The sequence below is a fragment of the Anastrepha ludens genome, chromosome 2 (genome assembly GCF_028408465.1).
Source record: "Anastrepha ludens isolate Willacy chromosome 2, idAnaLude1.1, whole genome shotgun sequence".
In the NCBI taxonomy this organism is placed as follows: Eukaryota; Metazoa; Arthropoda; class Insecta; order Diptera; family Tephritidae; genus Anastrepha; species Anastrepha ludens.
The window spans coordinates 28161676-28185770 of NC_071498.1; the positions used below are offsets into that span (position 1 = coordinate 28161676).

A 24095-nucleotide genomic window follows, 5' to 3' on the forward strand; every position below is an offset into this window, starting at 1 on the left:
AGAATCGACCCCGACATACTAAACATATGTCCGGCATGTGAAGGCATCCCGAACGACACTAACCACCTTTTTACATGCCCCATCAAACCCACTCATTTAACACCCCTCTCCCTCTGGACCCAACCTGTCGAAACAGGTAGTTTCCTGGGCCTACCGTTAGATGAGCTAGACGAAGAGGACTAGTTATTACACTACATTGACAGGGCAAAGTTACTGCTACAACAACAAAAACATGATTGTTTAAGTCGAGTTGAAGTTGCTAAGCATCCACTGAGTCCTTAACAGATGAGAAAATTTTTAAATCATTCGCAAATAGCAAGAAATTAGAAAAGTAAAACATTTGCTTAAGTCATTGATAAAAATGTCCCTTGGGGGACACCTGACGTAGCAACAAAGTGGTTCGATAAAACTCCATAGATTTTAACCACGCACCTTCTGACCGTCAAATATGACTTAAGCAAGCCATTGCATAAAGGGGAAGTGAAAGCCCAAGCAAGCTAACTTGTTTACTAGAATCTCGTGTGACACTTTGTCAAATGTCTTAGAGAAGTAAATGTAAACGCAATCAACTTGGAATCCTTTGGAAAACGATCACCTACAGAATTCGCTAAAAATAGGAAGATTAGTAGCTGTAGAACAGCCAGTTACAAAACATGTTGGCTTGGGTTAATTAAAGACTTAACCGCAAAATAAATTTTGTCCTTTACAATGCATTGAAACGGTTGAGAGATGCTTTATAGCTTGGAAATCGGCCTATCATTACGAACATCGTTAATTCTTCCGCTTTTAAAAAGGGTGTGATTATTAGAAATGTGCATTCATTTGAGAAAGTGCCCGTAGATAAAGATTTGTTAAAAATAATCTCAAGAGGGATTGCCAACGCTGGACAACTCTTAAGAAGATTGCTGAAAGACCATCGGCATCTGTATGTGACGAAGCTTTAAGAAAGAAAGCATCCCCTTGAATATGTCATCAGATGATTATTATGTATTAAATGAGTTTTTAAAGTTTTAATGGCCTTTAATAGAGTATTTTTAAAGCATAATTTTACTGCTTGGAAGTTGAAACACGTTTGAAGAAAAATTATAACCATACCAAATCTAACTTAAGCACTAAATTCTCGAAGAGTGTAGTTTTCATGACACAAAGTTAAAAGCTTTTAGCTTTATCACATTCACAAATTTCTATGGTTCGCCATTTTTCCACTTTTTTTTCGACTTACCAATCCCACACTCAAATATTAACAAAAAAAGGTATGCGAACGAAGTGGCACAAAACAAATTTTAAACCTACTAGATTTCTTCTAAATTCGATTGTAATTGACCGCCATACAAGTGTCCGTTGTTGTTGTACATATGTATACGAGTATGTATGTACATAGAGTGATGTATGATGTATTGTCATTAAATTGTACCTATGTGAGGACTTTCAGCACTCAACTTCAAAACTCCCTAAAGATTTCTATGGTTTAATGTATGGTAATAAGTTCGTTAGAATATATTGTCAACCCTAACGTAAAACGGTACTCGTAATGAAGGAATTCTGTATGTACCAATGTGAAAAAAAGCAACAATTGTCTGCTCTATCAAACACCACCAAAACGCGGCTTCTTAAAAATGCTCCGCCAAAGCCATATCAAAGAGGCAAACTTTGCAATCAGAAGAGCATTCTGTACTTTTATTGTTGTTTTCGCTTATGTATGTGCATATTTATGTACAAGTACTCTTTTCACATGTATTATATCATTGGGCGCATGCACTTTTCGTATATACCCACTACTGAATTGGTTCGAATTCAAAGGATACCATTTCAATAGCGGAGATTCAGTTTGACTTGTGCTCGTCCTGTGTTCCGGTTCGGCGCTTCAAGATTTATCCTTTAGTTTACAAAAAGTTTGTCAACTATAATTTTTCACGCGGTTGATACAATCACAATAGAAAATTCTTTCTGCGGTTTGGCTTGTGTAATTATAAGATTAATTACAATAGTTTGTCAACTGATTGACGTCTTTTATCTGCCACTTAATCCAAATGCTTATTAAAGCGGCTTATTGGCAAATGATTTGTGTTTCTATGTGTGAGTTTTTAAGAAAGTCATTTTGATAGCGATCAGAAATTCAGGTAAGTGTAATTATAATTATTTTTTTTTTTACTTGTTTTTTTTCTAATTACCAAAGTCGCAGTTAATTCGTAGTTTGAGTTACAATGTTTTGCAAAAAAAGAAGCAACAGGTGTGGAAGCTAATTAGTGCGTAGAACAAATGAATGCAGCTATTGAGTTAAGGTATATTTTTTTAAAACTCCATCCGTTTTTTAAAATGATTTCCGCTAGTCAAGTAAAAGGTGGAGCCATCGATTGGTTCTTTTTAAAAATTTTGTAAAAAGCACATAATACCAATTAATGTTTCCAATTCATTTTCGCTTTATCAGAAAACCAAATCTTTTGAATTAAGTGGAATGTAACTTCATTCAATTGACTATCATTGCCGAGCGTTTTGGTTCATATTTCAGCAATAGTGCAAACAATATTGTGTTTAAGTGAATGAATCGTTCTTGGATTATCGGCATGTGCCAGTCCTTAACGATGTTTCTCTTGGTCCTACTCCATACCAAGAGAAACATCCCAAAATCATCATTGCCGTGATGAACTGTTTTTTTTTTTTTTGGGAACAACGTCGAGAATTCTTGTCCTTTAGGACGTCTGACATTTCGTCCAGCATCAATTCGAAATAAATTTATTTTTGTTGGATTGCTCCAAAGTATTTCTACCAGTTTTTATGCCCTCTGATCCACACCATGACTTGCGCTGTTGAGCAAAACTTTACATCTAGCTCAAATTTGCTTCTTTCAACAGAGGAGCTTCGCGAGCTGATACTACGTTGTTGATTTCAGCTGCAATAGCCTTTGACGACTTAAAAAGACACCTCTTGGCAAGAGCCGCAATTAAATCTTTTTGCCACCACGTCGTTCTGTGGATGTTTGGGCGTAAGAGCATTTACAACCATATTTTTGGATCGTCAAAGTTACTCAGCGATACATTTGTACGATTTGTTTTTGTTTTGGGAGATTGATTACGAGCCTCCGCTCCTCAACCGTGCAATGCTGCACAATTAGGAGTTTCATATGAAATTTTGATAAAAGTTTATGCATCTATACAATATTTTATAATTGAATTTTTTGCTCAAAATTGTTTGATCCCGTCGTATGGCGGTCCTACATATATTGAATATGATAAAATAGAACGATCCAGTTTAAACAACAACAATTAAAGGCTTCGTACACAGATAAATTAAAAGTCGCAGAAAAACGATCGCCCTCACTCTTTATAGAGGGTAGAAAAGGCCACACACTTACCTGGCCAGAGTGCAACAGTTTGAGGAAAGAATATGCTGAGAAGAGAACATTAAAATTTTACAGAACTGGTGTATAGCGGAATGAATGCGACATTATTGCGAGAAAAGAAATAAGAAAAAGAAGTTCGTAAATTTCACGCATGTTTCAGCTAACGAAAATCCCCATGCTCTGGTGAAATCTGGGCTGCATACAATTTTTCTTTAGATTAGTATTTTGAATTACTCATTTTCTAGGTCCTATTGTTTTGCCAAACCGATTAACAGACGTTGTTTACCTAAATTTTCTGTAGAGCACAATCGATCGTCTTGTGATGGGTAGGACGGGGCGAATCTATATTTATATAGATCATCATCATCATCGTTAGCTCAAGAAACGGGTTCGGACAATAACGAGTCCGGGTTCTGGCTTACTGTAACATTTGTTCGATTTATTCCTCCCTTGAACTCTCCAATAGCATATACCAAATAGTTCAGCGTCCCGATCTACGCCATCCAACCATCGGAGTTTTGGTCTTCCCTTGCCTCTATTTCTTCTGCACATATCCAGTAGGATATTCCTCGGCGGGTATGCTTCGTCTGCCCTTATAATGCGACCAGCCCATTGTAAATGGTTAAGCTTTACTCTTTTATGCTTATGATTGAATCGGATTGTCCAAATGCCGTTTTCGCAAACAGCACCAACTATTTTTCATAGGGTTTTACGCTCAATAGCATTGAGTTTTTCTCATCGGCCTTATTTAGTGCCAAAGTTCCACTAGCGTATATGAGTATTGGTACGATAAGCGACATTCTAGGTGTCTTTGTAACGCAAAGTGTTCTTCGATCAATTTCTGTCGTTATGTTGTTTTTATTGTCGATTTTGACACCGAGATATTTGAATTCTGAACAAAAATGTAGAAACCTATTTAAGACTTTGACCGATGTTCTGCACTGCTTGTCCGTTGCCCTCGATTTGTCTGTATTAAGTGATAATCCCATTCTTCTTGCCATTCTATCAATTATTATAAAGGCTTCTTTAAGGTCATCGAGGGATGTCGCTGTAATGTCCAAATCTGCAAGATGGCCTTATTTAAGGGGTTATAAGGGGTACGTCCAGCAGTGCCAAAAATGTGCTAAAAGAAAAACTGTTTTTAGAAGGGACAACAATACAAATAAATATAAAAAAATTTTATACATTGTTTATTATTGCTTAAACTTTATAAAAAAATCATTTAAATGCAATGAAAAAAAGTTGTTCCACGGTCTGCATCATTTCTCCTTGAAATGTTGATGAATCTGTAAAAAGTAAAAAAAAAAAAATCTTTTAAAATAAAGTTGTAGTTACAGTTTTCGAGCGGGATTTTTGAATTTCGAAAAATTTTGCAATTTACGGCATTAAAAAAGTCTGCGTTTTACGTCATAAATGTCACACTTTAATTATGTTTATAAACTTTTTTAATAAAAATATCAAAAAATCCGGTTCGACAGACTATAGAGAAAACACTTTCGAACATTAAAAAAAACCTCATCAAAAAATATTAAAAACTGTATGAGTTATCATGCAGACCGTGCCGGAAAAATGATTTTAAACTTTCAAATGCATTTCGCTCGAGGTCGCGCGCATTTAAAGCAAGAACTTTAAATATTTTTTTAATTTTTTTTTTTTGTTAACTTACGTCTAATCTCCCATTTCAGCTTTATATGGTATGACTTTCTGATCAATAAGCAATTGTTGTTGTTTATTTTTTCCAGTCGACGAGATGTTTTGGTATCTTTTGTTGCTTTCATAGCCTTGATTCGTGCTTGTTTTAGCCGGCTCGAATTTTATCCGAGACAATAGTGGTACCCCTCATACCCAATTGTTATTCCAAGTAATCTTTCCATTCTTAATAAACTCTCTGTTTCATTAAAATGGATACAGCAACATTGGTAGATATTTCAACTACTCTCAGACTACCTGGACTACATTTAGGTGCAATCTCCAAATCTTCAAATTAAGACTTTCATTAACATTCGACCCTACACACCCAACACATACTCTCATAAAGTTTTATAGATGTCGCAATGCATACTTTAGAATAAAAAAAGAACCGACAGGCTGAAAGGCTCTGAAAGTAACGGCCAGCTGCCTCAAACGAAGGACAGCTACCTGTGCGCATCAAACTCTTGTATCTATGGGAAATTTTTACAATCGACTTGCACAGAAATACGCCTAAAACTATGAAGAATAATAATCTGTAAAAAAATGATTTTTTGAGAATTCTGGACGTATGTAACCCCTTAAATTGTCTAGATTCATTTTCTTACGGATATTTGAAATCTATAGTAATCCTCTAAGCAGTTTTGAAGAGCCGCTTTAAAGACGGTAAACATTCTTCAGACAAAGCTATAGTACCTGGTTGGAAATGGAAGCAGGCCGCTTTAATATCTTATACAACTTTATTTTGTTTGTTTGTTCATAACAAATAAACAGGTGATTGGAAAGAAATAATGTGATTCGGAAAGGAATAACTAACTTGATATGCCTCCAAAACCGCTAGTTTACGGCCCCATGGTTATTAAGACTTGTTTCCCTATTTTGGTCCATACTTTTGTTGCCTGCTTAAATATTTTACATCCTTTTTTGACACCCTGTAAATATAAGTGCTCACATTGAATGAGATATGAAAATGAGATGGCTTAGGTCCTTTCCATGTAAACTCATAAAATGTATATTCGGTATTACTGACGCGCATCAATACACGTGTAATTATTTCAACCACCATTGTATTAAATTCTGAGCAAAGTATTGCAGTTTTTTTTATGAAATTATATTCAATTAGAAAATGTGGAGTCAGCTGCCAAAAAAGGATTTGCTCATGAAGCGTTAAATTTCGAAAGCAAATAACAATGCGATTTCCATTGTTTCCTTGGTACTTTTTTGTATTCTCTCAAACAACTTGTGTTGTGTTCTGGAGTGCGATGTATAGAATTACGTAGCTCCATTTTGCCGTCATTAAGCATATTAAAATTATGAAATTATTAGAAAGCAATATAAATACATATGAAGATATAAAAGAGAAATAAATTGAACGGCTCAAAACTCAACATTGTGTGTTTGGCTTTGTTTAAGCAATACAAAGCGACCGCCAAAACCGACTGTGCCTGTGCGTGGCAAAGCGCGCTTGAATCCTTGATATGATGCGGCTATTTTTATGTAGCTCAAAATTGCGTAATGCATACAAGGTATGGAGGAAGAAAGAAACATTAACAGAAATCAACTGAAATTATCCTAAAATCAATTATATGGCTTGATTATTTAAACTAAATTTAGAATAATATATAACGGCCGCCGTACAACATCGCTAAAATGCTACTGATGTACGCTGTACACTTTATTTTGACGCGTAAAATATGCACTAAATTTTGTTTTTGTCTTACAACTTTTGTTGTTATAATTAATTTTTTTGTTGATTTCTAGTAATTAGTAGAGAATCAAATATTAATTTAAAAAACATGAAATTAAAATATATTGTTTTGTTATAAAAGACTGAAATAAAATCCATATTATAACAAAATGCTTTGTACACTTTATTTTGACGCTCACAGTATGTCTGTAGTTGCTGCTATCTAGGAGCTGATTTGGCTGAGAACATTAGAAGGCGAGCTTATACCTCACGATGATCACTGCTTCTTTTTGTATTCCGGCAATAAATGCGCTATCAACTCCCACTCACTACGCACCAAACATATTGACATTAGGCAAAATTTATTGTCTACAGATAGAAAATAAATATGCAGAGTTAAAGTGTCTGTCCCCTAACGAAATGGTAGCATAACTAAAGGCATCATTGCGCAAAAATTTAAATATATTCTTCTTCTTAATTGGCGCGATAACCGCTTACACGATTTTGGTCGAGTTGAACAAAGCGCTCCAGTCGTTTCTTTCTCGTCATAACCGGCGCCAGTTGGACACACCAAGTGAAGCCAAGTCCTTCTCCACCTGATCTTTCTAAAGCAGAGGAGGCCTTCCTCTTCCTCTGCTACCACCAGCTGGTACCGCATCCAATACTTTCTGAGCGGAGCTTTTGTATCCATTCGGACTACATGACCCAGCCAACGTAGCCGCTGGATCTTTATTCGCTGTGCTATGTCTATGTCGTCGTAAAGCTCATACAGCTCATCGTTCCATTGTCTACGATATTCACCGTTGCTATCGTACAAAGGTCCAAAAATCTTGAGCAGAATCTTTCTCTACACAAACACTCCAAACGTTACTTCATCAGATGCTGTCATTCTTCACGCTTCTACGCCATACGTTAGGACGGGCATGATGAGAGCCTTGTAGAATGTTACTTTTATTCGTCGAGAGAGGACTTTACTACTCAGTTGCCTACTTTATTTGACACTTTTCACACTGATTTCAAAATGAAGTCACATCTTAATTAATACACGTAAAAGCCAAACATCCTGCTGCTCCCGACATATAGCGCAAAATATTATATAATTCCATCACTTCAAAGCCTGCCGCCTGAAAGTATGCCTTGAAAAATTGTAGTGCACTTATCAGTACAGTACAGTATGTATCATATATGTATATACATATGTATGTAGATATGCATATACAGTAGGTTCTGTTTTTATGCGGCTTTTTTTTATGCGGTTTTTTTTAAATTAAAAAAATGCATGTCGACCTATCGGGAATTGTACACATAAACAAGATTCTAAACCAGCTAAGTAAAAACTCATCACAGATTACATCAGAAATGTTAACCCTACAAGTATGGAACCGCCTGCATCACCATCCAGATCAGACGTGTACATTTCCTCAAGTGACGGAAGTGATTTTACGCCAAATCCTAAACGAATGCGCAACATGCGGGTATTGTCTGATTCTATTTCTGACGATGTACATTTATTTTTCGTTTCTGACGTTTCTTAACCCATTAGAAGTCAAATGAAAACTAAAAATATTTTTTTAAAATGTTGTTTATTTTCATACTATAGTAAGTACAGAGGAAAACATAAATCGAAAAAATTATGGAAAATTTTGTTTTTCACGAAAATATGGGGGTGTACTTAATTGAGTACACTGACCGCCTAAGTATGAAAATTTTCGAAACACGCTTTTTCAACACACAGTGTTTTCAGGCACTTCTTACATTGCCAACGCACTCTTGAACTGCAAACTACACACCGCAGCTGTTTTTCAATTTTGCGGGGATAATGTCCAACTCCATCTTGAGGCAGCCCTTCGACAATTGATGCAGCTTGCCTTGATTTTTTTTGTTCACCTTGGCGTAAATAAAATCGTGCAATGTTACGTCGGAACATGAGCTGATCCATAGGATTATCATTACACATTACATGTAAACGCCAGGCATTAGAAACAGCCATATCTATCATATATGTAAATAACATCCACCACCACTTTTTTCCGTGGACAGCAATTCTATATAATGAGACAGACTGGTCAAGTTCATCAACACCTCCCATATTTTTATTATAAGTTTGGAACAAACGTGGTACGGCTACGTCTATCTTCTCCTTTTTGATTGGACACCAGCGTTTGACAGTTCCGAGAGGTTCGATGGTATCGTAGTTAGTTGCCATGGTACACACACTATTATCTTTCCATCTTACCAGTAGTATTTCACCTTTCTTGTCAAATCTGTAGTCGTAAGTAGCACGATCTAACTTTTTCATTTCCTTTGTGCTTTTCAAGGGACATTTTTTCGTCCTATTTTCTCGTACAGTTCCTGTAGCACGGTAGCCTAGGCTTCTCAATTCTAGTAAAAGGTCGTAGCTCGTAAAAAAGTTGTCAAAGAAAACTTCATGATTAGCTGAGGTACAGTTCAGTTTATCTAACAAAGTTTTGACTACGCGAGAACCCAAAGGATCAGAAGTTGGCGATTGCGATTTTCCACAGTAAAAATCAAATGAGTAACAATATCCGGTCGAGCTAGCTGCTACCCAATTTTTGTATGATAGCCAAGGTACATTCGTCATCTTCGCTATCCTGTAACAAAGCTTCGATAGCTTCCTGAAGCCCACGGTAACTAGTTTGAGCTGTAAATCGCTGTTTCTTCATTGCAAAGTAACTGAAAAAAAACAGTAATTTTAGGTTATGTATGTTGTCAGTGTACTCAACTGAGTACAGTCACATTTACAAGATTCTAGTTTTATTTTAGTAATATGTAATTTATTAAACAGTTTTTAAAATCTTTCTTTTACATCTAATGCATCAAAATAAATCAAAATACTACACTTAAAAGCACTAATTACTTGAAAAATTCTAAAATTATTTACTAACCTCAATGACGTTTCCAAAACACAACTTCAACTGGCACTTTTTAATGAAAAATGTCGCACTACCAACTTATTATTTATGAATACACTTAAAGGGTCTTACAATAAAGTAAAATAATAAAGTACCCCACGCACACCTAACGAGTTATGGAATTTATGACAAGAAATATAGCTGTACTTAAATGAGTACGGTGACTTCTAATGGGTTAAGTAAAGATATAATTTTCAAAAATACAATTTTTTGTTTGTGCGATTTTATTTAATTATTTCAGATTCATGCGGTCTATGGAACGTATCTATAGTAATCATATGGGACTAGTGCCCTTTTTTATGCGATTTTATTACATTATTTCAGATTTATGCGGTTCTTAGCACTTTTGAAACGTATCTATAGTTTTACTATAGAACTGGTAGCTTTTTTTATGCTGTTTTTTTTTATACTGTTTCTTGCGGAACGTATCTACCGCATAAAAACAGAATCTACTGTATACTATATATATAGATTTTACAACAAGAACAAACAAACGGTATTGAATGTGAGTATATGCAAATTTAATAAATGCGGCAACATGAATTGACTTCGAAAAAGTAATGTTCGAAAGTGCTAAATGCACATTTAGCGTTCAGCTCAAATGGCCCATCAAGTAACACCTTTCAATGAACCAGTGGAAATAAGTGAAATGAATTAGTATATTTACTAACGTATATATGTATGTATGTAAATGAAAAGCATAAGCAACTAAACAAGTTTTGGGATTCTAATTCATGGGAGGTGCTGAAAAATTAATTATTTTTGTAGAATCCTGTTTCTCTCAGGCACTTCATACAGTAAAAATGCAGCCCCCCTTTATGTAATAAACTTCGTCAATCACACTTCTGTTCTTCAAAAAACTCACTTAAGATTCAACAGTTTTTAAGGTCTTATTGTCGTTCAAAGCAAATCGAATCTCTTACCGTTATGAGTTCACTCCCCACTCGTTCACTGCTTCACACAAAGATAGTGGCAGCAATGACGCCATATGTAACAGACATTACGTCGTTTGCACATATTATGGCTGATAGAAACAAGGGTGAGTTTGCTGCGATAGCTCTTTTATATGTATGTGCATATGTATGTATACACATAAGGGAGGATACGATGCTGTTAATGCCGCTGTCGCTGAATGTTCTTTGGTGACTATGGTAGTTGATATGCTTTAAATATTTTCGCTTTTGTTGTTATTGCTGCGGGCTCTGTTGGAAATTTTGAATTTTCTTCGTTTTCTTTTGTATTGTTAGCACGTTAACGTTGCGCTATTGCTCCAACAGAGTTTGTAAATAAGTATTCCTTTTTCAATTTTTATACAACTGTTGTTTGTTCTCCTTGGCTGCTGTGTCCGGAATATTGTATTGGTCGACTTCATCAACCAATCACAATCACTTTCAACATGGCCGTAGTTCAATTTTATATATTCTCATTGTGCTGTCTTTTGTAGTTGCTCAATCTTCTTAACTTTTTGACTACATACATAAAGAGCTTTTTTAAGTCGAAAGTGAAGACCAGCGCTGCCAATTCATAGCTCGAATTTCGACTGCTTGTGTTCTTACACAACTCGAATGAAATCATTGGCGCGTGCATTGTATAAAACGAATTTCTTAGAGAAAGTTTATGTAGATATGTTTGCTTGGTTCTTTTTGTGCTCAGGGAATTCTCTTTTGGCCGGCACGGTTTTATTATGCCATTAATATGCGTTAATATTAAGAGTTACTTTACTCGTATAAAGTGAGCTTCAACCATGCTTCGATTTGATTAAAATGACGACACAAACGTGCAGCCATGGTCATATAAATAGCACATTTAGACTTTAAAAGCAAAGAGTTGAATATGTTTTTAAATAATTATTTTTTATTGGGGGAAAAAAGCAACATAAAAAATAAAAAACTTATTTACTTCCACTTTAAAACAAAAAAAATGGTCAAAAAGAATTACAGTTCTGATTTAATTTACGATTACAGTACAATCGTGATAGTCCGACATTTCTTAATCCGACACGTTCGGTAATCCGACAACCTCATAACGTCTATGGATGCAATTGGCATTATTTTATTTTGATCAGTCGTAGCAGAGCAGCAGAGGGGGATTGTGTTTTGTTTCCCGGTCACAACGTATTTGTCATTAAATTTGAACGACGCCAGTTCTCTCGCGATTTCTGACGGTGTTGATGTGACTTTTTTCTGTCTTTTCGTGTCATTAAATGGAACCTTCGGTAGTCCGGAATATTTGATAATCCGACAACGAGTCGGTCCCGTATGTGTCGGACTATCACGATTGGGCTGTACGTTGATAACTCACGAAACCTCCTGGACACATAAATATCATATCCTGAAAATTCCAAATAAAAGCAAAAATAGTAAACAAATCAGATAGGTAAATAATATTGTTTTACTAGATTAGTATTATGTACTATATCCACCGTTTTTGATTACTTCTTCAAGCCGTCGCTCCATGCTTTTTACAAGCTTATGGCATCTTTCCGTTGGAATCGAGTACCAAGCCTCCTCAACTGCGGCCCACAAATCATTGTTAGCGATTTTCACCTTAACATCATTCCACAAATTTTCTATTGGATTGAGATCAGGACTCTGCGCCGGCCAATCCAGTACATTAATTTTTTCTCTTCCGAGCTTCACTGTCTTTCCAGTAAGCTTTGGATCATTTTCCTGCATAAATGGCCAATTTAATGGCATAAACTCCAACACAAATGGATCCATTTTATTCTGGTGTATATCCAGATACTGAAATCTATCCATTTTACCAACCAGGCGAACAATCGGCCCAACACCATGCCAGGAAAAAGCTCCACAAACCATGATGCTTCCGCCGGCGTGTTTAATCGTCTTTTTTGTGAGCCTAGGACTTAGCGCTTGATTTTTTGGACGACGTACAATAGTTTTCCCATCTGGCCCCATGCTATTTATTTTGGTTTCGTCGGTCCAAAGTACGTTTTTCCAAAACTGAATAGATTTGTCTACGTGGGCTTTTGCAAAGGCAAGTCGGTGTTTGATGTGTCTTTTTGAGAGGAGTCGTTTTTTTCTGCTTATGCGGCTTCATTAAGTCGCCTGCCTACAAGCTTTCTGGACACCTATAGACCAGATTCTTGGTTTATTTCAAGCATTATTTGCCGTGCCAACTTAAAAGGATCTGCTTTCCTCTTACGTCTTATAGCTTCATCCACATTAACATCAGTTTTTCGCGGCTTTGGTTTTCTTTCCGTTTCTTTTTTTTTTGCTTAGATAGGATGAATCTTTCTTAATTAAATTAAGAGCAGTATAAACCATTTTCCGATAGCACATCATCATTTCAGCTATTTCTGCATAGCTTTTTCGTTTTGACTCATACGGTATATAAGAGCTCTTTTCTCCGGCGTGCAATGTTTTCCACGTCCCATTTTTAGTAATTACTTAAAATTTTTTTTTAAAAAACAAAAAATTATACTAAAAATCGCCGAAACAATATTAAAGTTTTACTCTCCGCTGCACAAATTAAAATGTGCTATTTTTGCGTCCACTTCAAAACAGCAATAAGCATAAATAAAATAGAACGCAACGGTAGGTTAGGTTAGGTTAGGTGAAGTGGCTGTCCTACGACGCACCTAGGCCAGTTAGAGGCCCCTTGTGATACCACCGGAACTGTCCTATCCTACTCAACTTGGTCCTCTCTAAACCATTGTGTGGCCTTTAAAAAGCTAGCTATACTAGATAGTTTGAGATTTGCAACATCTGCAATGCTGTCCAGAAAAGCGAAACCGAGCAATCTCCACCGCCTTCTACACAGAGCCATGCACCCGCATAGAAGGTGTTCGATTGTCTCTACCTCCTCTATATCTTGACAGCTTCTACAGTAGTCATTAGATGGAGCCCCTAATCTACTGGCATGTCTTCCTATTAGACAGTGCCCAGATAGGACACCTACTACAATCCTTAGATCCCTCCTGCCTAACTTAAGTAGACTCTTAGTGCGACCCATGTTCCATTCGGGCCACGCTAGCCTACTTATAGCGCAGGTGTTTAACTGCCTCCAGTTGGAGTTAGCAGCACTAATGGTGTATCTGTCTATCAAAAGTTTACATGTTGCCAAGGGCATAGGTATGTCAAGCCTGTCCTGACTAATTTGGAGCGAGGAGCCTAATCTAGCTAACTCATCTGCCTTACAGTTACCTATAATGTTACTGTGTCCTGGCACCCAGAGTAGATTAATAGAAAAGTACTGTGCAAGTGTTGTTAATAATTTGTAACACTCCTTTACTGTCTTAGACGAGTGTTTGCTTGATAGAAGCGATTTCAGAGCTGCCTGACTATCGGAATAAATGAAGATATCTCTAACAGTGACTACGCTTTTATTTAGCATTAAAAGGCTTTCTGAGATTGCCAGGATTTCGGCCTGGAATACGCTACAATGATCAGGTAAGCGAAAGGATAAATTGGCGAAAATAGTTTCCGAATATACACCACCTCCCACTTGATCATTGAGTTTTGAGCCGTCCGTATATATACTAACCCCGTTTTCGTTGTTTGTTAACCCATTCACCCATTCCTCTCTGGATGGAAAATGGACTGTATAAGGCCTGTCTAGGTATGTATTCACCGAGTCACAAAAGTCGGTGGTATTAGGAATACCTGGAAACATCCCAAGTATGCGCGAGTGTCCCCATTTGTTTGTCTTGAGCATCGATGATTCCCTCAATCTTAGAGCCGCTTTGGCGGCCAGTTGTCTACAATATAGGTCAATTGGTAATAGATGCAACATAACGCTTAGAGCCGAAGTTGGCGTTGTTTTGAGCGCCCCAGTAATACTGAGGCTTGCCGCCCTCTGAATACTATCTAGTTTCTTAATGGAAGTTTTCTTATCAAGGGATGGCCACCAGACCAGGACTTCTTCTTCTTCTTAATTGGCGCGATAACCGCTTACGCGATTTTGGCCGAGATTAACAAAGCGCGCCAGTCGTTTCTCTCTCGTGCTAACCGGCGCCAATTGGACACACCAAGTGAAGCCAAGTCCTTCTCCACCTGATCTTTCCAACGCAGAGGAGGCCTTCCTCTTCCTCTGCTACCACCAGCTGGTACCGCATCGAATACTTTCAAAGCCGGAGCGTTTGTATCCATTCGGACGACATGACCCAGCCAACGAAGCCGCTGGATCTTTATTCGCTGCGCTATGTCTATGTCGTCGTAAAGCTCATACAGCTCATCGTTCCATCGTCTACGATATTCGCCATTGCCAACGTGCAAAGGTCCAAAAATCTTACGCAGAATCTTTCTCTCGAACACTCCAAGCGTCGCTTCATCGGATGTTGTCATCGTCCAAGCTTCTGCGCCATACGTTAGGACGGGCATGATGAGAGTCTTGTAGAGAGTTAGTTTTGTTCGTCGAGAGAGGACTTTACTGCTCAATTGCCTACTTAGTCCAAAGTAGCACTTGTTGGCAAGAGAGATTCTACGTTGGATTTCAAGGCTGACATTGTTATCGGTGTTACCAGGACTCCGTAGGTCATAATTGGTCTGACAATGGCCGTATATAGCCAGTGAACTATTTTGGGGGCTAATCCCCATTTTAAGCCTACAGTTCTCTTACAGGAATAAAGCGCCGTAGCAGCCTTCTTTATTCTTTCCTGAACATTCAGCTTCCATGAAAGTTTCCTGTCAAGGGTTAAACCTAAGTACCTGGCCTTTTCACCGACCAGCAAAAGAGTTCCGTTGAGTGTCAGAGGCCGACAGTCGGGAATTTTATATTTCCTTGTAAACAACACTAGTTCCGTTTTGGCCGCATTCAGGCTCAAACCACATGTTTTGGCCCAAGTATCCACATATTTTAAGGTTCTATGCATTAGACTGCAGAGGGTGTCTGGAAACTTCCCCCTTATTAATATAGCTACATCGTCCGCGTAGGTCACAACCTTAATTCTCCTCTCCTCCAGATCCAACAACAACTTGTTCATTGCTAGATTCCACAGAAGAGGAGAAAGTACCCCGCCTTGAGGAGTACCTCTACAGACAGATCTGCGCATCACCGAAGAGCCCAACGTCGAGTTCACGAACCTGCTCGTAAGCAACTGCTCAATGAAATTCACAAAGGTTCCGGAAATGCGCAGGTCTGACAGCGTGTTCGTTATGACCTTAGGCAGGATATTGTTAAAAGCTCCTTCGATATCTAAAAAGGCTGCCAGTGTATAATCTTTAACTTCAAATGAGCTTTCAATTGATGTGACCAGTGAGTTTAGGGCCGTCTCTGTAGATTTTCCTTTACAGTAGGCATGTTGCGATTTGGACAGACGTGAGTGGGGTATGCTGTTCCTGATAACCGAGTCAATCAGCTTTTCTAATGTTTTCAGTAGAAAAGATGATAGACTAATCGGTCTGAAGTCCTTAGGTTTGGTATGCGAGCTTCTACCTGCCTTCGGGATAAAAATGACCTTAACCTCCCTCCATGCTGAGGGAGTGTGATTTAACTGAAGAGTACTTTTGAAAATGGTTACTAACCACCTTGTGATATGAGCCAGAGGCTGCTGAAGTTGTGCCGGTATTATCCCATCAGGGCCTGGCGATTTATACGGCTTAAAATTTCCTATAGCCCAAGTAATATTAGTTCCATTGATTATGTCTGAGATATCTGAGCTAATCACAAATTCTGATACTCTGGGGTTGCAAGTTCGGGTAGGACCCGAGTTATAGACTTCAGAGCTCCCCGGAAAGTGGGTATCTAATAGTAAACTTAGCGACTCCTTGGTAGAAGTCGTCCAGCCGTTGTCTGGCTTCTGTAAAAAGCCAATAGATGTCGTTGATCTAGCCAAGACCTTTCTTAAGCGAGAAGCTTCCGCTGTAGTTTCTATATCCTCACAGAACGACCTCCATGAAGATCTTTTTGCTTTCCTCAACTCTTTTTTATAGACTTTGAGTTGCCCATAATAGAAGTCCCAATCGTCTTCCAAATTAGAGTATTTCGCCTTATTAAATAGTGTTCTACATACACTCTTATGAAGGCTAAGTTCTGAGGACCACCATGGGGGTTTTGTCTTCCCCTTGTGCCTGACAAGAGGGCAAGACTTATTTAGCGCTTTACAACATGTTCCGGTAAACAAATTGACTAGCTTATCTAATTCTTCCTCGTTTTCTGGATAATAAGGGGGAATTTCGGGAAGATTTCTCTCCAACTCGTAATTATACACCTGCCAGTTGGTCCTCCTGTAATTCCTAAAACTAGTTGGTTGAGGGATTTCTTCTTCTAATATTAATTCAATATAGCGATGGTCTGAGAAGGAGTGCTTCTCTAATACTCTCCATTGAACCACCTTATCTATTAAACAATCTGAGACTAGGGTGATGTCAAGAACTTCCTGACGATTCCTGATTATAAAAGTAGGATCGTTCCCACGATTACATAACAGCAATTTAGTACATAAAATGTAATTGAAAAGTAACTCACCACGTTCGTTGATATCCGAACTTCCCCATACAGAGTGGTGTGCATTCACGTCACCACCCAGTATTAATCTGCATTTGGAGGCTTCGCTGTCCGATATTAAATCCACCAACAGTTGTGGTGGAACGGGTTCTTCGTAGGCCAAGTACATCGATGCCATACGAAATTCGATGTCAACTGCTTCCCAGCTTACCGTCGTGAAGTCTTCATTGCTATATTTTGGGATTAAGAAAACGTTAAGTTTAGATTTAGCTAATACGCATGTCCTACTTTTACCTGCACAGCTGGCAGCGTAAAGCTTATAGTGCGGAGCCCTCGATCCGCATATGCGCCCTTGTCTCACCCATGGCTCCTGAATGAGGACAATATCAGGATTTTCTGCCGCCATTAGTTCAACAAGGGCTGCTGTAGCTGCTTTACTGTGGTGCAGATTTATTTGAAGGAGCCTCATTGGTTACATCTGCGTCTACCTCACCCAGGAGCTCTTTCTCCGATAATAGGTTGGCAAAGTCTTCTGTCAAATCCGCCCCAGAAGAAGCGTGTCCAATACTGTCGACATCGCCTATAGACTCTTTTTCGTGCACGTCCATCTCGCTAGACAAATCTTCACCATCAGCAAGCTGGCCTAACGTGTCGCTTCTGTATGTCCTGATTTTAATCTTACAGAAGCCATAATTGACTTCGCCATCGCTCTTCGCCAATGGCTCTAGTGAGTCCTCAGTCAGCAGTAACATGACTTGCATAGTGGCTCCTTTCGACTCCACCTCGGTGGTTGACTTCTCCTCAAAAGACTTGACAAATTTCCATTTGTCAGCTGGAAAATTAGGATTGCATGCTCTTAACAGCTGCATGATATCCTCAGGCTCTGATGGAGTAGTTGGTAACCAAACTCTTGCTCTTGGACGAGACGGAATTTCCTTCTTCTCGACCACCGCCAGCTTGGCACCGGGATATACTTCGCCAACTTTAGAGATGGCAATCTTGTAAAGCTGCACCGACCTTTCGTCGTCGCAAGCAACTATCTTTATTTGACCCTGATACCACCCTGCATCTGTACAGGAAGGAGGAGGCCCAGGGTTGCTGGTCATAACCTCCATCGCTACTTTCGTCAGCGCAGCATTCACCCATTTCCACTGGTTCTTGGGGATTTTTCCTTCAGGGTCGTTTTCGTCTACAACGCCTATTATGATGCTGTTTTTTGCAACCTCCGCAAAAGACTTGTGTGGCGTGACATTGTGCAACCTTATTTTCTTTGCCTGCGAGCTGTCCCCCTCGGCTGACCTCTGACGCTTAGATATGTCCGGATGCACCGGACGCTCAATTTGGAAATTGGGTAGTACCGCCTTCGCCCACTCGATCGCCTCTTGCAACTCCTTAGTGAGTTCTTCCCCAGCTGGTGGCGTTGAGTGTATCCTAGTGAGTAACCTGGCCGCATTGCGCCTTTCCTGGTACCCAGCTTTTGACGGGTCGGAAATTTTTATTGTAGGCCATTTCTGGACCTGAGAACTGCTTTTAGCGCTGACTGAGGTCGCAGTCACCTCAGCTTGACGACCAACTTTCGGTTGTCGCAACAGTTGCTTGTTTGGCTGGACCAAATTACCAGCCGTAGATTTGTTAGCCACCAAATTTTGACTAGGCTTGGCCTCAGTCGCAACTGGGGCTGAAGAGAGGCTCGTCAAGGACGCTGCCCTTTTTGCAGAGCTGGAAGCTCCTTCCGGTCCTTTAGCGGAGGAACCGGTCTCCATAGAGTTTTTATTTTTAATTTTGCCAATATTCATTTTGGACCCACGAGTGTTGGAGAAGGAGAAGTCCGCCTACGCATAGCTCCAGGTACGTAGGTAAGGCTAGCTATTACGGAGGGCGCCAGGTATCCGTAAGCTCCGTTTACGACTGAGTTATTTTTGAAAAGGGCCCCCAGCCTGACAGATCCTCGGCACGGGTCGCATTACACCTTGATCCAGCCCTTTACCCCTCGACCATGCTAAAGATACTCCGAATGATGTTGTACTATTGAGGAGTAGCGAACACCAAACTTTGTATATTTAGCTTTGCTAGGTACCTCCTATTTCAGGACTACTGTGGTACCTATTACCAGCCGGCACCCTCTGGGCGGGTTCAGTGGAGGATTTTTGCCAGCCAACGCAACGGTAAATTTCGCATAACTGTAAGCTTAATAACGGTAATAAATGTAAACCCTCAAATTTATTTGATCAAAGCAGAGTTCGTATTAAAAACTTAACTTAGCATATAAGGTTCACATTCGTGCTATTATCTGTCCATGGCTGTAAAACACAGCTTAATTATATTACTATTCAATTGAAGATCAAAAACCTGTTTGCATTAAAATCGTGGTTGCTTATATTTTTTTAAATACAGCTTTTGTGCTGATTCCTTTTATTTTAGCTTTTAAATCCAACTGAATTTGGTCCTGAATGGGACAAACATATACAACCGTTAACAAATACTTAAGAACGATACCCAGATCTTTCCATTTGAAACTTTTTTTTCAATAAAATCACTTAAATGTTTTGCATCTTAGGTTTTATTTTATAAATAATAAATTTAAGATGATTTCAATATGTATCAGTCGTTTTGCCTAAAAAAAACATAAATTTTATTACTTCATGTACAAAAGTTAATACAATTCGAAAATCCTTAGAGGAAAATACTTAAGAACGAAGCAAAATAATAGTGAAATCATAAAAAATTCATGCGAAAGGGAGAAGTAAACATTAATATTAGTTTGGGGAGAAGGAAATAAATTATTTTTTCGGTGGATGGGCTGTAGTGATCGAAAGTTTATGCTCATTGTCAAGATGGCATTTCACACTAAAAAAATTATTTTGCTGTTGTTTGTTTGTTCCATTCAGTTGTGAGTTACAGGGTGTTAACAATGAAAGCCTACAAAGAGAAAACTGGTTTTACAGTTTTTATGTGATACAGGCGTAAAGGCGCAAATGCAAGCCAGACGGCTGAATTTGCTTACCTGCAACAGCTAAGTACGTGCAATTATGGTTTCGTCGATTTTGCATTTTTAATTTTAAAATCACAGAAATAATGGAATTGCCCGGCACGTTAGTAGTCTTACCATCGCCCAGATCGACCATAAATCAGTTTTAAACCATTTGCGCAATAATTTGACGCAAAAGTAATGGATTTGTTTTGTTGAAAATCCTTTTTGCTTTATTACTGCTGCACAGCGCCTTTGCATTGGCATTATTCAATCTATGTTCAACAGAAATAGATTCCCATGTTGACTTTGCCTCTTCAAATATCTCATCAAAATTTCTGATGTTCTGCGTGCTGAATGTATTTTTTACGTCGTTCCAAAGATGTTCTATTGAGGTTAAGTCGGCACTCGAAGATGTCCAATCCAGAACAGTAATCCAATTGTCTTCGAACAACTTTTTTTGTCACACGAGAAGTGTGCCCTTGTTTAAATTTCCAAATCACCCATAAATGCTCTTTCTCATAAGATAGGATTACATCCATATTACCTTCAATACGATGAATTGGCCCTTCGCCGTTCCACGAAAAGCAGCCCCACACCATTATTGTGGCTCGCTCGTGCTCTATGATGGGTGAGAGGAACTTGGGGTCGAATGGTGCACGTTTTGGCCGCCAACTCTATTTGTTTTCGTTTAACCGCTGAATAAAATATAACGTCACTTATTTTGAGTCGAGGATTTATGCTCTCGAGCAAACTCAATTCGGCGTTGTCGTTGTGGTGCTGTTACCAATGGCTTCTTCCCTGCCAGTCAATCGTGAAGCCCTGCTTCTGCCAAGTGAAGCGCAACTGTTCTTTTCGTTATTGGCTTTTCAATGAGAAGGAAAATTTCTCGATGGATGTCAGCAGAACTCTTCCTGGGATCTTGTTTGGACTATCTAACGATCATCCTATCAGTTTTGCGAGTAGTCTTTCGCGCTTAATTTTTTCTGCTTTTTATTCTCAAAAAAATATTTCAACCATTTGAACCATATCCTTCATAGAACACTAATTCCACATTGGGACTTTCCATTTCAATGTTGAAAAATCAATCAATGACAATAGAAAATTAGTCACATACGTTTACCTAACCTAACATTGCATTGTTGTCGGGATTTTACAGTTGGCTCTCACAGCAACTTTTTAAATTTTGGTTAACATTTTAAAAAATTTTTGTGAATTTTACAGAAAGCTTGCAGCTTTGAGTTCTATGATTTTTGTTGTAGAATGCACTATAATTTTGTAAAAACATAAAAAATTAAATACAAAATATAATTGGAAGCTCGTTTTGACTGCTCAAAGAAGCCTTTCAGCAGCCTACTTAGTTAATAAAGGGTGAATAATTTAGAGGTATCGGATTTTAAGTTCAAATAAAACAACGAAAATTCGAATCTTTATTATTCTTGTCTTGCACCATTCATGATATTTAATTTTAAAGAAAAGCCCTAAAAGATAATCCCTTTCAAATGTTGGCCGCAACTGCGCTGTATTTCGGCCATACGTAAACACCAATTTTGAAAGGCAAATAGCGCCGTTTCGTTGGAACGAAATGTTGTGTAGATCACGGGCTTCAATTTGCGGCATGAGAAAGTCGTTTATCATGGCGTGATAGTGCTAGCCATTCATTGTTACACTGGCGCCAGCCTCGGCTTTGAAGAAATATGGGTCGAAGATTCCTCCAGCCCATAAGCCGCACCAAATGGTTGTTTTCAGTGGATATAATGGTTGTTCTTGAATAGCTTCGAGTTGATCTTCAGCCCAAATACGGCAATTTTCCTTATTGAAGTAGCCATTAAGCCGAAAATAAGCCTCATCGCTGAACAAAATTCGGGTCCCAAAATAGGGATCTTTGGCGAGTTTTTCAAAAGTCCAACGACTGAAATTATGATGCTTTAGAAGATCTACCGGCTTCAAATCTTGGACTAGCTATATTTTATAGGCTTTCAAACCAAGATATTTGCGTAAAATCGCCCAAATAGTGTCATATGATAGGCCAAGTTGTTGAGATCGGTGCCGAATCGATTCTTCTGGTGCTTCAGTAAAACTCTCATTTGCTGCCGGAATATTTTCTTCACTTCGGGCTGTATGTGGCCTAATCGGTCGAGTAATCTGAATTTAAGACAGTGTTTTTAAAGAGAGGTTTTTAAATTTAAGTTATTTTTAACTCTCATAGATGTTTAATTGTTTACCTATTTGTAATCTCTTTAAAATCTTCTTGTTTCAGGCCTTGCCAGATTGCCTTCCAAAAAAATGCCGACCTAAATTATAGAACATCTTCCAAGTCCTTTGTATTTTAAATATAACGGACGTTCGTAATTTTAATAAGTGTACGTATGCCCATTAAATTTGCATCATTATAACAAAAATAAATAGCAATTTACACAAAATTTGATCCAAGCAAAGTATATTTTGTTAACGCTTTAAGTGTAAAAAAAAACAACAAATTGCATTAATACATTTTTAAATAACGAAAAGTGGTTTGCTAGTCAAACTTGAAGATTGCTTGAAGTAGAAGATAGAAAGTGGCATGAGCCATCCATCAGGATTCCGGAAATATGATGATAATGAGTGTAGTGGGCCTAGACCACCAGTACCCGGAGAAGAAAGCCGAGTTAAAAAGGTAATTGAGTTGATTGTTAATAAATAATAATGGTTAGATTCTTAACTTTATATGTATGTATATTGATTTTTGTATACCGATTTGTAAGTGAGGTTGAATGTGGTTGTATGTGGTTTTGAATTTCAGATGACCGAAGGGGTGGCTGACAGCTCCCGAAATTCGCCACCTTCATATTTGAATTGGGCTCGAACACTTAATCATCTTCTAGAAGATCGCGATGGAGTGGAACTGTTTAAAAAATATGTTGAAGAAGAAGCACCTGGGTATAATGATCAATTAAATTTTTATTTTGCCTGTGAAGGACTTAAGCAACAAAACGATCCTGAAAAAATCAAACAAATAATAGGAGCGATATATCGGTAATACAAAATTACAGTTGGCGAAAATTCCACACCTTTACATTTTTTTAAATTTAAAGATTCTTACGAAAAAGTCAGCTATCAATACCTGAAGACTTGCGTCGAACAATAAAAGCGGGCCTTAAAAATGAAGTCCCACTCAGTTCGGATATATACGATTCAATGCAGCAATGTGTGGAGGCCACCATACGTGACAACATCTATCCCAGCTTTCTATGTTCGGAAATGTATATTCTGTATATACAGCAAATGTCAGTTTCACATGAACGTTTTGGGAGTGGCACGGCTGGATCCGGTAGCGGAAGTAGTAGTGGTGCTAGTTGCGGTAGTAGTGGAGCCGGCATTGTGGCGTCGTCCAGTGGAGCTTGTGCGTTGCTCTCAAGTTCCGGCAAGACCCCATCCTCGTCGGTAGCGCCATTTATTAATTTGCCAATCAGCGCTTCGACGGCTAATGTACTACTTGGAAGTGCTTGCAGTGCAAGTGGAAGCGTCTATGGTCCTTCAACTTCAGCTAGCTCCAGTGGCTCTGTTAGTGCAACTGATACTCTGCCGCGAAGCTCCACATTACCGACTCTGCATGAAGATTCGGAATTGTCGCTTTGTGATGATCTTGAGAAGCTGCGTGTAGAAAGTAGCCGAACCTCAGCAGATATGCCGATACGTCTTACCCACGATCTACTTTTAGCAACTCAAAAGAGAAGACTGGAAATACGGCCACCAGGGTAATTATATATATGTGTTTGATAGCTGTTAATTTTTCCCAAATCCTTCTTTTTAAACATCCTCTTACCTTTGTTCAGAGTTAGAAATGGGGTAATGAAAAAAACAAGAACATTTACTTTTATATACAAAATACTTTTTTTCACATAAAAAAAACACAATTTTTCAGTATTCAAACTAGAGGCACAACAATTAAAAACTTAAAAATAATTTTAAATGGTTATATATGTACATATCCGTATCCCGAATTCCCAATTCAGATTTTAAATTTTTAAAACAAAAACAAAGCATGCATTGGAAATCTTAACATTTCATGAGCATGACATGAACCTGTAG

General features: G+C 38.4%; 1 protein-coding gene across 1 annotated transcript in view; it reads left to right on the forward strand.

Annotated features, from left to right (window-relative positions):
* Positions 1-24095, forward strand: part of LOC128867029 (axin) — a 66528-nt gene that overhangs the window by 33897 nt on the left and 8536 nt on the right. Inside the window, exons 2-4 of the mRNA XM_054108122.1 lie at positions 22285-22680; positions 22807-23039; positions 23099-23761. Of these exons, the coding sequence (XP_053964097.1) occupies positions 22588-22680; positions 22807-23039; positions 23099-23761 (989 nt within the window). The 5' untranslated portion in view covers positions 22285-22587. The remainder of the gene's footprint in view (positions 1-22284; positions 22681-22806; positions 23040-23098; positions 23762-24095) is intronic.